This window comes from Enhydra lutris, unplaced genomic scaffold (genome assembly GCF_002288905.1).
Source record: "Enhydra lutris kenyoni isolate GAN:26980312 unplaced genomic scaffold, ASM228890v2 scaffoldscaffold13, whole genome shotgun sequence".
Lineage (NCBI taxonomy): Eukaryota > Metazoa > Chordata > Mammalia > Carnivora > Mustelidae > Enhydra > Enhydra lutris.
In genome coordinates, this window is record NW_019154097.1 from 50,338,685 (window position 1) to 50,353,055 (window position 14,371).

Below are 14,371 nucleotides of genomic sequence, written 5' to 3' on the forward strand. Positions count from 1 at the left end.
AAATAATCCAGCCATGTCTCATCGTGTATTTGGTAAACCATTTTTCCATTTCTTTCAAGGGGTAGCAGTGGAAAAATTAACTTTTTCTTATTTTCTCCTGTGAGATACTGTAAATTCTTTCTCAAATCTTCGCACAGAATAACCTCTCTAGAATCTCACACAACTATAATGGCATCAGTTGAGAAATGAAAGAAAGTTAACTGTAATTTGTAGAAGACGACTTCACTGCTGTGAAGTAGCCTTGCCTGAGGAGTCAACATATTCAGGAGAAAGAAGAAGCACCATCCCCCCCCACCGAAGCCACACACAGACCTTCACTTCCCGGAGAGTATCGAGGAATTTGTCGTGTCTGTTGGTTAACATGTGCAGCTGGTTCCCAATGTCCTTCTCAGAAAGCTCTTTGGTTTTGGGCGTGCTGGTCTGGTCTCCAGGAGCCAGCTCGATATCAATCTCTACATCCTGCAAGACAAAACACAAACAGGTAAAACCAAAAGGTCAAATGATTACAGGAAATCCAACAAACACAACTCTTACAGACTTGTTACGTTTTTGCAAGTCAAACTTTAGTCCGTTTCCTGGAAGTTTGTAATTATTTAAATAATCTGGAGTTCCAGAAAAAACAACAAGCAGATTAACTGGCCCAGATCTCTCTTTAAGTGACGCTATGGAAAAGAAAAAAAAAAAAAGAAAGAAAGAAAAGAAACAAAAACACTATGAAAAGGTCACTGTTTTGTTCTCCTGTTCGGATTGTGGAAAGCAGAATGAAAGCACGAACTTCAAGCAGCAATAATAAGGAAGACTGTAGAAGAGTCTAAGGAATCAGAGCCTGCCATTCCTCTGTGCAGGAGGGCTGCCTGGCTGCCTTGCTCGTCCAGAATAAAAATACTGTCAGGGCCATGGTGCGGAACCTGCTGGCACGGTGGTTTATAGGACTCACTCCCAGAAAGTAACAAACCTTATTTCTGTGGGAAGCTTCTGAGAAGTCACAGCCAAAATCCCATCATCGAACCAGCCTCCAAGCCAAATTACTGACCATTTGGGATGTACCCATGGAAAAGCAGAGGAGTTACTTCCAAGTTGGTAATTTAGTTCACACAGAATGACGGAAGGAAACGATCATATCAGTACATGATCTAGTGTTTAGCAACGGAGAAGAAAATTCTAATTCTTATTTATTAATAAAATGAGTAGATATTCCACATCCAGGAGAGGGATCAAACTATTCCTTTTAAAGCAAAGAGGGTGCCTCCTCCTTCAAAACTAGCTGCTCTGCTTTTTAAGATTTCATTTCTTTTAGAGAGAAAGAGAGAGAGAGTGCACATGTGCACCTGCTCAGTAGGGGTGGGGTGCACCAAAGGGTGGGGGAGGAGACTCCCTGTTGAGTGTGGGGCCTGACACAGGTCTTACGACCCTGAGATCAGGATCTGAGCCGAGACCAGGAGTTGGACGCTTGACCAACTGGGCCCTCCAGGTGCCCCAGGGCGGCTGCTTCTAAAACCTAACACTCCAGGAAGAGACTGAGCTTCTAAAAGCCAACCACCTAAAAGAGACAGAGTTTAAAGATCTATGCCTGGAATAGTGGCAGCCACTCCTCTCAGAGTGCCGAGGGCCATGAAGATGGGGAAATGAGCCCTGCTGGCCAGCTCTGGGCTCCAGGGCTGCCCCTGCCAGGACCAGGTGGAGATTCGGGAGGTCTGCAGCAGGCTGCCAGTGGAACCTGCTAGTGCCACGGTGGGCATTCCTCCTCAGGGTAGTGCTCATACAACATGGGCTACACTTCACTTGGCGAGAAACATCACCAACACCAGAATATCCAATACTAAGCATCACTAGCTCATGACAAGGTCAAAATTAAACGGCAACACGAGATGATTATCAATTCAACCTAAGTGTCCCTCAGCGGATGGATGGACAATGAAGACGTGGTGTGGCTACATATGATGGAGTACTATCCAGCCAGAAAAAGGGAATGACATCTTGCCATTTCCAACAACGTGGATGGAGCTTGAGGGCATTTTGCTGAGTGAAGTAAGTCAGACAAACACAAATATGCTCTCGCTCATATGTGGACTCTTATAAGCAAAAAAATCTCCTGCAGAGCAGACCGGTGCTTGCCAGAGAGATCAGGAATACGCAAAATGGGTACAAACTCCAGTTATAAAATCAGTCAGTCCTGGGAAGGCCATGTCTAGCATGGTGACCACACTTAATAACACTGTACTGCACATCTGTAAGTTGCTAAGAGAGATGGTAGATGTTCTCATTATAAAAAAAAATTTCTGTGACTGTGGTAACAGATGTTAACTAGACCTATCGCTGTGACTGTTTAGTAATATACATGAATAAACAGATAATCGTTATGTTGGACACCTGAGTCTAACGTAATTTTTCGATAAAAAAAGAAAGAAAAATCTGACTAAATGCAGGCACCACATTCAGAACTCTGAGGTTAGAGACAGAATCTAACTCCAAAACCTAAGGCTGATATAAAATTCGCCAACAGAAACGGGGATTCTGCTGTGAAAAGGAGGCCCCACGCTATCGGCGGCATCACCTCCTCTTTGGACTCGCTGTTCTCTCGCTCCCGAGGCTCCTGCTTGACATGGGTGACCATGGCGAAGGCCGCTCGGTCGTGGCTGTCGGCCAGGTTGATGACGTTGGTGATGGACGGGAGCATCGCTCCCTGGCAGCTGGTGCCAATGGGAGTGCCCTTCTCACACACCGCCAGGAGCAGCTAAAGAGGGTTTAGAGAGAAAAAGAAGACAAACCTAGGACGTTCGCCTGGCATTTGGGGTGCAGGGACCCACGGTGAAGGCCTAGTCCTCTCAACTAGTCCTCTCGAGTGCACGTGCGGAGGACTCCTAGCCCACAGCTCGGCTGTGTGCTTCTCCCCAGCGTAGAGGGAGCCTCAGCCTCTCCTTCAGACACCCGTACTCAGGACCTCTGACTCTGTCTAAGCATAAGCTCAGGCTCTTTCTCCCCTACCAGACGGGCTTCCTCCTGCCATCGACTCCTGCTGGACTAAGTTCCTGACGCATCAACCTCTTCTTCTCAAACCTCCCTCCTCACCCACAGGCGACCTGAGTGCTCTTCTCCCTGTGCCGCCCCCCCACCCCCCCGTGGCTTCCCATGGCCCCGAGGGGACAGTGCAGGCTCCTGAGCAGGGCTCACGAGCTCTTCTGTAATGTAACAGTCCCCCCACCACCCCCAGCCAGCACTTTCAAGACTCTGCCCCATGTCCCAAAATGCTTCGGCACCTGGCCTCTGCCCCTCGGCCTGGCTCTCGTGCATTCTGGGGGCAGATATTTACTGAGCACCCCCTGGTGCTCTGTGACGCCCTGGATTCGTATGTCAACTTCGCAGGAAGGCGTCCCTGCCCTGGTGGAGCTGAAGGGTCAGACGGAAGGACAAGACCAACACCAACACAACAACAGACACAGAGTAAAAAACGAAACAGGCCCCAAACCAAATGAAACCAAGAAGACACATACTCACTGTGGTAACACACCCAGAAGACAGACAGCATCAAGGGTGCCCAGTGTCAGCCTGGGTGTCAGGAACGTGGCACGTCTGGGAACACGAGAGGCCAGCGGGGCTGGAGACTAAGGAGGGAGGGAGGGAGGCCAACACAGAGCTGGACAGAGGCGCAAGGGTCTGGTCACGTGGGGGCCAGAAAGACCGTATCCCACAAGCTGGAGTTTGTGCCGGTACCAAGGCAAGGAGGGGCATGATCTGCTTTACTGAGGACAATTTTGCCACAATAACGAGACTGGTGGGTAGGCAGGAAAGTGGGGACACTGAGCCAACTGTTCCCGTCACCCTTGTGAGCAGTGATGGCGGCCACGCGAAGGAGGAGGAAGAAAAAAGGGTGAGAAGCAGGCAGGTGGCCCTGACTGGTAACACGCAGGGACAAACCAGACACGCAGAACAAATAAGGGAAGGAATGACAGATCCCCAGCTGGTGCCCTATGACCTGTTCTTTCTCTGTCCGCTCCAGCATACCTACCGCGGTCAAGGTTGTTTCCATCTGTGTCTCTACAACCTGACCCAGGGCCTGGCACCTAACAGCAACTAAAAATTCTCTTGAACCAATGATGCATCCATCAGGAACCGCTCACTGTGTGGCCCTTTGCCAAGTTCCCAGCACAGGCTGCACACAGCGCTATGGAACGCACACGCGGCACCAACACAAACACGTTAGCAAGTCCTCCCTGTTGCCTGGTATACAAGGCCCCTTTCCCCTAAGAGAACTTCACAAGCTTCAGTCTCACTGGACATAGTAACACAGTGACCTGCTGGTTCCACCCGTCCTGCACCCGGAGACCAGGATCACCCGCCAGCACTGATAACGCACCGGAAACTAGACGGCCCGGTGCCAACGAAAGACCATGGATTTCAATCTCAAACAAACAAGAACCCAGGAAGGCTCACTACCGTCCTGTCAGCACGGTCGTGGACATCTGATCAGCCACTGGAATGGTCTGACAGGCTTACACAGGCCCTTGTCACCAGCACCGGCACTCATCACAGAGAGAGCAAAGCCCATGGCTCTGTCAGGCTGCCCTAACTTCCAGCTCTAAGAATGATGGGACCAGACAATCACAGTACATTACATCCTGAAGGACATGCAGACAGAATTTACAATTGTCAGAGATGAGGAAAAATGAATCTTTTAGCTATAAACTAAGGAACACTATTCAACTTTTTAAGAACTTAAAATCACCCTTAAAAAGCCCCTTGAAGGGTGCCTGGGTGGCTCAGTGGGTTAAAGACTCTGCCTTCGGCTCAGGTCATGATCCCAGGGTCCTGGGATCGAGCCCCACATCGGGCTCTCTGCTCTGCAGGGAGCCTGCTTCCTCCTCTCTCTCTCTCTGCCTACTTGTGATCTCTGTCTGTCAAATAAATAAATAAAATATTTAAAAAAAAAAAAAAAAAAAGCCCCTTGAGCTGAAAACACAGCTTTAAGTCTTTTTTCTTCCTGGAAGAGATGAGAGCAGGTTAAGGTGGAGGTTTCCAGTTCCTCTCAGACAGTGCTAACCCTCTCCCACCCTGGTTTTGGTGCCTGGGCCACAGACGCTGAGCTAAGCCCATCCTACCTCAATGCACTGCTTAATCCAAAAGTGGTTCCCCATGGCTTCCCAATTCTGCGAACAAGTCACGTAAAGCAGACGCTCGTACACCCGACGTTTCATAGAGTTGTCAAAAACCTCAAAAAACTTTGCCCTGATCAGAGGCTGGGCACAGCGCAGCCCGGAGAGGAAAGCCGGCTCGAGTTTTGCGGTCAGCTCGCTGCCCGACAGCGTCTCGTCCCTGAAACGGAAGGAGGAAAACGGGGTGAAGAGCCGCCGACGTTCCGCAACCCCACACCAGAGCTAAGGGAGGATCACGAGGCCCCCCCGGGCCCACAGAGCACTCGAGCAGAGGGTGTGCTAATGGCGCACCTAATGTGTGACAGGATTTAGTATTTACATGCACAGTCAAGCTTCAGCCATCATGAGAAGATTTAATGCCACATCAGTTAGTCAAAGGACACACTGTGGACACACACGTGCAGTATTTGGTTCATCGCGGTCATTACCTGTAGACGTAGTTCACGAGATCTAAAAACTGGGCGTTTAACTCGAGGTCTTCTGGAAAGCGCTTTTCTATGTAGGCCATCATTTTCACGAGCAAAATAGACTTCTCCCGGAGCGTAGGTGTCTGTATGAATTAGGTTTTTTTTTTTTTTTTTTTTTTAAAGAAGTGGTCAATTACATCTGCTTGAGAACAGACATATTCAAAAGTATTCCAGCCATCTGCTCTATTCTCTTTTAAGCTCCTACAACTCCGTCAGTAAATCTTTGTTTTTAAACAGAAAGATCCTGGGTCTCACTATCTGCAAATACTTAAAATCAAGGCAGCTGCGGATCTAACTTTCCTAGAGGCTACAGCTTACTGTGAAGAGAAAGCAACTGAATTAAACAAATTAGACATTTGCAAGCATCCTTCTAAATTCAGTAACAGTCCCTCACTATTAATTTTTTGGGGCTTAACTTTACCCATACAAAGACTAAGAAGCAAGGTTCACTTCACATTTTAATACAAGTAAAACCACATTAAGAGGAGTGACTACTTATTTCAAGCTTCTAGTTAAAATCTGCGAAGCACAGTGAGAAAAACTTTTTTTTTTTTTTTTTTTTAGGATTTTATTTATTTATTTGACAGACAGAGATCACAAGTAGGCAGAAAGGCAGGCAGAGAGAGAGAGGGGAAAGCAGGCTCCCTCCTAAGCAGAGAGCCCGATGCGGGGCTCGATCCTAGGACCCTGGGATCATGACCTGAGCCGAAGGCAGAGGCTTTAACCCACTGAGCCACCTAGGTGCCCCGAGAAAAACTCATATTAAGGAAAAATGCTGTCAAGGCCAACACAGGGGAGAAAACGTTTGCCAGAGAACTTTCTGGAGAAGAGCTGAGAAACTTGTGCTTGAAACACACACACAGGGGCGCCTATGTGGCTCAGTGGGTTGAAGCCTCTGCCTTCGGCTCAGGTCATGATCCCAGGGTTCCGGGATCGAGCCCCACCTCGGGCTCTCTGCTCGGCGGGGAGCCTGCTTCCTCCTCTCTCTCTGCCTGCCTCTCTGCCTACTTGCGATCTCTGTCAAATAAATAAATAAAATCTTTAAAAAAAAAACACACACACACACACACACACGCACACTCACTCTCTCTCTCTCTCTCTCTCTCTCTCTCTGTATCTCTGTCTGAGGTGGGGGGCCTGGCCGGGGCATAGCCCTCTGGCTGCTCACCTGATTGGCTGCCATCGGGGAATTGTTTTTAACCCACTCTTCCACGATTTTCACCACAGCTCGTAGGATCTTGGCATCTGGGGATTTTTCAATTAGGGAGGTCAGGATGGCCTGAATGAAGTTCTTCCTCATCTCCATGCTCATGACGGCCAAGCGTGTCTTCACCAGCTCCAGACTCAGCATCACCAGCTCACCGGTACCTGTGCAGACGGAGAAAGAGAATCAACCCAACAATCCACATGCTTGCGCCCACGGGCGACCACTCTGCATTACGTGGCACACTGGGGTCTGCCCACCTTCCCTACCCCCCGTATTTTCTCCAGTGAGAGCTCTGGGATTTAAGGTGCTGCCTCACCACTTTCCCGCTACTCTGCCCCGTGAGGGTGGCTTCCTAAAAGCCTCTGCACAGGCAAGGGGACAATGGAGCAGACGGACCAGCATGGGCGACCCAGACCCAGCCAGTCCTGAAGCCGCATTCCTAGCACTTCCATCCCAAACTGCCTCTAAGCTGAGCCAAGCACAACTCCTGCCCACGCCGATGTATCACTCGGGTTCCTGGGCCCACTGGTTAGGCCCAGAACCTGCAACTTCATTCTGTGTCAGGGATGACAGCTCTGATCACGCAGTTTCATAGCAAAAATCCTGAGACAGTCCTTATTTAGTGGTGAATGTTTCCCGTGAATGTGCAACCACTTAAAATCCCTTCATCCCCACATTCACAGATTTGGAAAGTAATTTGTTTTGAAAACGAGTCTCACTTGGGTTTTACGTGAAATGCTCAGACCCTCTCTGTCAAGAGCAAACAGACAAGGGACTGTGGAAACGCAACAGGAATTCGTGTTCGGGTCAGAGTTCAGTTGGGGTGTTACACGAAGTCTGAGAAAACCCCTAGGGACGCTGGCTGTCACCTGAGGTTGTGTCTGTGCTGCCCGATGCCGCCTGAGGGCTCAGGTGCTCGCGGACCATCTTCTGCAGGGAGCGCATGAAGACCGAGATGAGCCTGTCTATGTAGCTCGGGTTGTTGCTACAAGCGGACTTGAGGATCATAAGGGTCCCTAAAAGGCAGAAATCTGCTGGTTGGTTTTTTTTTTTTTAAGAAAAGTTTTTTAAAAAGGAACAACAAAAATGTGCTACTTAAAACATTTTAAAATGCACTAAACAAAAATGTGCTCTTTCTGACAAAAGTACGGATGAACCCCCAAATGTCAACATTCTAAGCTTTTGTAAATTCTTAATTCAGGATCGACACCAGGCATGAGAGCTAACTTCCGTGCTTTGGTGGCAACGACATTCATACCTACAGCTCTGGATTTTATCTTTAGGTTATAGCGAAGTATCCTAAATTTTTAGTGCCATGACATGCTTGGGGTAGGGAGGGGTGGGAAGGAAGAAAGAAAATCCTTGAAAAAAAAAAAAAAAAAGAAAATCTGACTACCTGGACATGATAAATATTATAGAATTCAATTTGTATACCCATTCTGTAAAACTGTCTAAGATCAATAAAAATGAGCAAAATTTACATCAGAGCACGAACATGGAGTATGTGGGGAAAAAAAGGTTACCTTTTCTAGCTGACATTTTTATGAACATCCTGACCCTGATCTACACCTTAAATTTTAAGTTTATAGTCAAGGTTCCCATTATACACCAATAAAAGGGTACTTATTTGCCATTTATAGGTGCCATCACCACAGATTTGGACAATTTCTCAGTAAAGACTGAATGTATGATCCGTCTGATTCTACAACAGGTCACCTCTGACACTTGAGACGACAGGTCCATGACTGAGCCCCGGGTTGAGGACAAGGAGGGGAATGGTGTGATCAACTCTCCAGGCACCAGCCCTAGTGCTGCCCCTGGCCTGCTGTCACCTCCTCAAAGGAGGCAGACAGGGCCAATGATCGTCAGCTCTGCTCAAAGAGAGTCCTCTGGAGAACTAACAAGACGTTTATGCTCTGGAAGCCAGGCTGCAGAGTGGATCTACTATATGATCCCACTTCTAACAAAGTCACAAAAGTATTCAACCACCTGGTTCTAGAATAGGAATAGCAAGCTTGAACAGTTAAGGAATCAATTTCAACTGAATTTATCTGGCTCCTGAATTTCAGATAGCAAATAGTAAGAGTTTGGAGAGCTAATGTATTCACTTTGCAAATTCAAATATAAGTGTTTCCATAACAAAGGCTACCTATAAGTATATTTATATCCTCGTATATAGAAAAAAGACACACGTGTCCAGATGTTAAGAGTAATTGTTACCAAGTAGAGAGACAATTTTAGTTCCCCTTCCTTCGTACTTACAAAATTTTATACAATGAATAAGCTTAAAAAAATTTTTCAATTGCTACCCCCAAAGTCTAATCCTCCTCACAGATGTGAGTTTCACAAAAATTGGACTTCTGGGTCTCTCTGGAGACCAAAGTCGTCCAGCTGCCCCGATTACCCGAGAAACCAATTTTCATTTCATCTGGGGCAGCCAGAGCCTCACCAAGCAGCAGGGACAGTTCTCGTCTTGTGAGTGGTTTACTAACAGGTGACACACGATGAAAGGTAGCAGTTGTCCACATGCGCACACAGCTTTGGCCGCATCTCGTGTTCGAGGCAGAACCACGTGAAAACAGGATCCACGTGACGTGGGACGATTCCCTCCAGCCCAATCCCGCAGCTGAGGCTGAGGTGGGAGGGACTAAGGAAGCACAGACACCGGTCGGGTGGAGGGTGTTCTCCTCAGATCACAGTGTCGGGGGCCTTATGTGTACCAGGCCACACACAGACGCCCTCAGCACACGTCGGCTCATAGCTCCTCCTGACATCCCGAGCCTTTCCCAGAAGGAAAGCTCGGACAGAGAGCACAGAGAGATCATGCCAAATGGAACGGCTGTAAGAAACACCAGGGCAGATACACACTCACCAAAGAGCTGGGAGGGGTTCGCGTTGGTGGCCTTCTCGTAGTTGGTGAGTCCCTCGTAGATGACTTTCCCGACGGCTGCGTAGAGGCACTCCAACTCTTCGTACTTGGAGGCCACGCTGGAAGTGCCTGAAACAGAAGTGAGAACGTGGGTCCTGTGGTTTGGGTTCTTGGGCCCGTCCGGGCTCCCGGAGGTAGACCTTCCTCACACTAGACACTGAGCTTTAGTTATCTTGGGAGCTGGAGCGACTGGCCCGGGCCGGTCTCTCCTGCTGCAGGACGTGTGCTTCTCTGGGCTGCTTCTGACTCGACCAAGCTAAGTGACGTCTTCTCTCCCCAAGCCTTACGGGAACACGCTCAAGAGAGGCCTATTTATGATGCACCAAAACCGGACCCTGCAGCTGCTCGACAGCTGACCGAACACGATAACCCAGCTCCCCTTTACTGCCTTAAGGAAACGTCACGTTAGGCTGATAAGAAACATCATTTCCAAAGCAAGACAAAAAATACTACGTCATGACTGCTTATGCCCACTCTTTTTAAAGAAACGTTGAGGGGCACCTGGGTAGCTCAGTGGGTTAAAGCCTCTGCCTTCGGCTCAGGTGACGATCTCAGGGTCCTGGGATCAAGCCCTACATCGGGCTCTCTGCTCAGTGGGGAGCCTGCTTCCCCCCCCCCACCCTCTGCCTACTTGTAATCTCTGTCAAATAAACTCTAAAAAAAAAAAAAAAAAAAAAAAAAAAAAAAAAAAAAAGAAAGAAAGAAAGAAACGCTGAAAGCATAGAGAGGGACAATAAAATGCTCTCCACAGGAACCAGAGGAGGAGACTCTCAAGTGACAGGCTCCGTGCCCTCCCGTCCACTCAGGCAGCAGGGCAGGGGTCACCTACTTGGCTCCGTAGGGAAAATGCTCATTAGGCGGGAGAGGAGGCTGTGGACTGCTCGCAGGACCTTGGTGTTCCCACACGTCATGCACGCGGCGACGCCCCGCTGCAACGGTTTGAAGCTGCTGAGGATGGCTGGAGACTGGAGGACGGTGAGCAAGAAACTCAGCACTTCCAGCCCCGTGCAAATATTCCCGTAGTTGACTTGATTAGGCTGCTCCTGGAATGGAGAACACAGGTCACACACAGACGGCATCACTCCTCTGGTCCGGTCCGTTACAGAAACACAAATCAGGCAAAACTGAAAATTAAACATCCTTTTAAAAGCTCATGAAAAACACTAATACTCAATATTAAAGAGTGAGAATCGGGGGCGCCTGGCTGGCTCAGTCCGTACAGCATGTGACTCTCAAGGGTTGTGAGTTCAAGCCCCACGCCGGGTGTAGTGGTTACTCAAAAATAAAATCTTGAAAAAAAAAAAAAAAAAAAAAGGAAAATCCCTAAAATTGGTCTAAAAAAACAATCACCAAATTTCACTTCTCTCATCTTTTTTACTTAAAATACAAATATCCTTCCAAAAGGAAGTATCTTTGAGACGGCAGATCATGAAATCAATCTAATAGATGACATTGGCATTAGTAACAACAGAAAACTGAGTGCGTGGTTGTTCCTTCCAACTTCTCTTTCTGAGGTTTGCACATACAGATGCACACACGGTGGGCTGAGATAAAATCTTCCACTCACAACGGGAATAACGTGGAAAGCTGCTATGAGCTCAGCACACCACATCATGAAAATGTTAGCCTATCACGTGGCAGAGGCCGTCCACTAATGGCTGAACTTGACTCAACCGTGACTGCGTGAGAGGCAAGTAATTTGACCTTTGAAAAAGAGAAAAGCAATCGGCAGAAAATCCAGAAGTGCTACATAAGTTAGAATGAAAGCATGTACTGCACAAAGGCAGCCTGTGAACGCACGGTTTTCATAGCACGGGGAATCTTTAGAACCTTTCAAAAAAAAATGAGGCAATTAGGTCCGTCTTGGCAATGTAAAGTAACAAAGGTTTAAAATGGGTCTGCAGGGGCGCCTGGGTGGCTCAGTGGGTTAAACCCTCTGCCTTCGGCTCAGGTCATGATCTCGGGGTCCCGGGATCAAGCCCCACATGGGGCTCTCTGCTCAGCAGGGAGCCTGCTTCCTCCTCTCTCTCTGCCTGCCTCTCTGTCTACCTGTGATCTCTGTCTGTCAAATAAATAAATAAAATCTTTAAAAAAAAATTAAAAAATTAAAAAAAATAAAAAAATAAATAAAATGGGTCTGCAGCTGCCAGAAATGACAGGATCATGGGTTTTACAGAAATAAACCAAATAAAAAAACCCACCAAATTAGTTCTGGGCGCTCATTTCTTTGCTACCTGACTTTACAGTGCTCAACAACGAACTGCATGTCCCCTTTAAAAACTCACATTTGTTTTAGAGGTTGTCATATAAATCAACTGAAACGGTTTATCCCGATCCAGCCAGGAGGTCAATTTAAGAAATGAGATCTCAAGAGGCAAGAGCACTATGATGTTTCCAAAGCTCCTCCCTTGGGGCTGGGGGCTCAAACTGACGTTTTAAAATCTTTTCCAGGGAGTGAAACTCTCTCCTTCCCCTTAGCGGCCATGACTGGCTGAGGGACCGGAGGGTTGGAAGTTCAGTGGCCCAGGAGCGAGGGACAGACACAGGCACCCACCACACTCATCAGCAGCTTGTCGAACCACTGCAGTTTGAGCTCAGACTTGGACCACATGTCTGGTCGCAGGGCGGTCTTCAGGAGAGTCACACACCGGCGAGACAGCACCTCCCCAGGAGACCCGGCGGTGTTGGTGTTGTCGTTGACCTGGAAATGCACTCAGATTCAAGGCCCCGTCTCACTGTGTTCGTCTTCCGTGTCGCCCACACAGCCCAGCTTCCCCTCCCCCACCCCCCACCTCCAGCCACCAACTCTCCTGCCTGACTCCACGGGGCCTCCTGTGCTTCGGGGACCCTCTCGGATGGGGCCCTCCTGCTCCCTGGCTGGGGGGTCAGGTCAGTGGTGATGTGCACTCATTTGCGTGGGTATGCATCAGGGTCGGGCAGCTCCCCAGAACAGGGCCTGAGCTCCCCGCCATGGACCTCCTGGGCTGTGCCTAGCACACCAGAGCACCAAGAAGGGACTGGTTCGATCACTTAGCAGATTCTTCTCAGTACTCTGAAATGCTCACCAGTATGGCGAGACCTAATATTCCGTTTAATAATTACACAAACTGAAGATTCCCAAATACTTAAAAAAAAAAAATACTTAGGAAAATTTCACTTATGATGTTTTTTTGAAAAGGAAAGATAAAGTTTCAGAAATAGATTTCCAACAAATCCACGAAAATACATACTGACGTGAAAAACACAAGTTTTAAAGGCACTTAAATCACTAAATGTCGTATATAATTTATGTACGTTGGATCATCCTAGCAGCACCTTTATGAGACAGGTACCTTGGAGGTTAAATAACGTGCCCAGTTTTAAAATATGCCATTATCACCACGGAAAGAAAAAAAATGGTTTTAAAATATCTTATCATGCATAAAACACAGGCAGGTTTCAGAAATATTAGCATGTCATGAAATCAATGGAATCTGGTACAAAAGAGCTAGCCTCAGACCTTGGTTTGTCCATTTCTATCAGACACAAGTCTGGAATCTACTAAGAAGTCTTTGTTCTCAAGAACCCCAAGCATTAGACACCCACAAAGCCGCACCTGGCAAGCCACGCGGATGAGGAAGTTCACCACGGTGTCTGTGTGCTGCTTATCGATGGGCTTGGCAAGAAGGGAGTCTGCTCCCGGCAGCGACTGGCTCCTCCCGAACACCTACGAGAGGCAGGAAGAACATATTCAACGACGCATTCCCAACACAGGGCACAGACCCGCGCAGCCAGCTCACAAAACGCAGCCCTCGTGGGGCAGACGCTGTTCTGGGCGCTCCCCTGACTTCGATCTGGTAAGAAAGCCGTGAGTGCTCTGCTCTGTGAACTGCATGTGGAAGAGGGTAGCACAAGAGAAGGGAGAGGAGCTGGGAGGCTCCGTGGTGAGCCGGCAGGGCAGGGCATGCGCCAGGAAGAGCGGCTTGCCACCGCCGTGGGCGGACACATAAATGGACAAAACCTCACATGGTTCCGGGAGGCCAACCCGGGTACAGATGGATGCAATGACCATGTTCTCGGGAGGAATGGGGAGGGGAGGGACAGTTCCACCGGGGCAGCGAGGGACAGAGTCATCCCCTCAATAAGGGGCGAGGAGAGCAAGCATCCCCAGGGCTCTCATGGTGGCTGCCCTCCAACAAAATGGGAAAATCGTTTAAAAAACTGAATACAACACAGGTGTACCTTCTCAATGTCAACTTTCTTACCCTATAGTGTTTCTCCTAGTGTCTTACTGCAAGGAATGAAACTCTAAGGGTATTAGGGTATAAGAGTAATAAACTCTAAGGGTATTAAACGTGCGTCAAGAAAACGCCATCTGGCGACTTCGGAAACACAGCAGGTAAGCTGGTGTCACTGTGGCTTCCCCTGCTGAGTGGAGCCTTTCCTAGGTGTGTCTCGGGCATGGTGCTGGGTACTTGGGCATGGTGCTGGGTACTTAGGCATGCTCAAAATTTGTGGAGTAGGGGCGCCTGGGTGGCTCAGTGGGTTAAGCCGCTGCCTTCGGCTCAGGTCATGATCTCAGGGTCCTGGGATCGAGCCCCGCATTGGGCTCTCTGCTCAGCAAGGAGCCTGCTTCCTC

General features: G+C 48.5%; 1 protein-coding gene across 1 annotated transcript in view; it reads right to left on the minus strand.

Annotated features, from left to right (window-relative positions):
- Positions 1 to 14,371, minus strand: part of LOC111146202 (transformation/transcription domain associated protein) — a 115,179-nt gene that overhangs the window by 36,243 nt on the left and 64,565 nt on the right. Inside the window, exons 42-51 of the mRNA XM_022501639.1 lie at positions 13,349 to 13,459; positions 12,308 to 12,454; positions 10,583 to 10,796; positions 9,697 to 9,822; positions 7,694 to 7,840; positions 6,786 to 6,985; positions 5,579 to 5,700; positions 5,097 to 5,310; positions 2,555 to 2,734; positions 313 to 459 (exon numbers count right to left, since the gene is read on the minus strand). Of these exons, the coding sequence (XP_022357347.1) occupies positions 313 to 459; positions 2,555 to 2,734; positions 5,097 to 5,310; positions 5,579 to 5,700; positions 6,786 to 6,985; positions 7,694 to 7,840; positions 9,697 to 9,822; positions 10,583 to 10,796; positions 12,308 to 12,454; positions 13,349 to 13,459 (1,608 nt within the window). The remainder of the gene's footprint in view (positions 1 to 312; positions 460 to 2,554; positions 2,735 to 5,096; positions 5,311 to 5,578; positions 5,701 to 6,785; positions 6,986 to 7,693; positions 7,841 to 9,696; positions 9,823 to 10,582; positions 10,797 to 12,307; positions 12,455 to 13,348; positions 13,460 to 14,371) is intronic.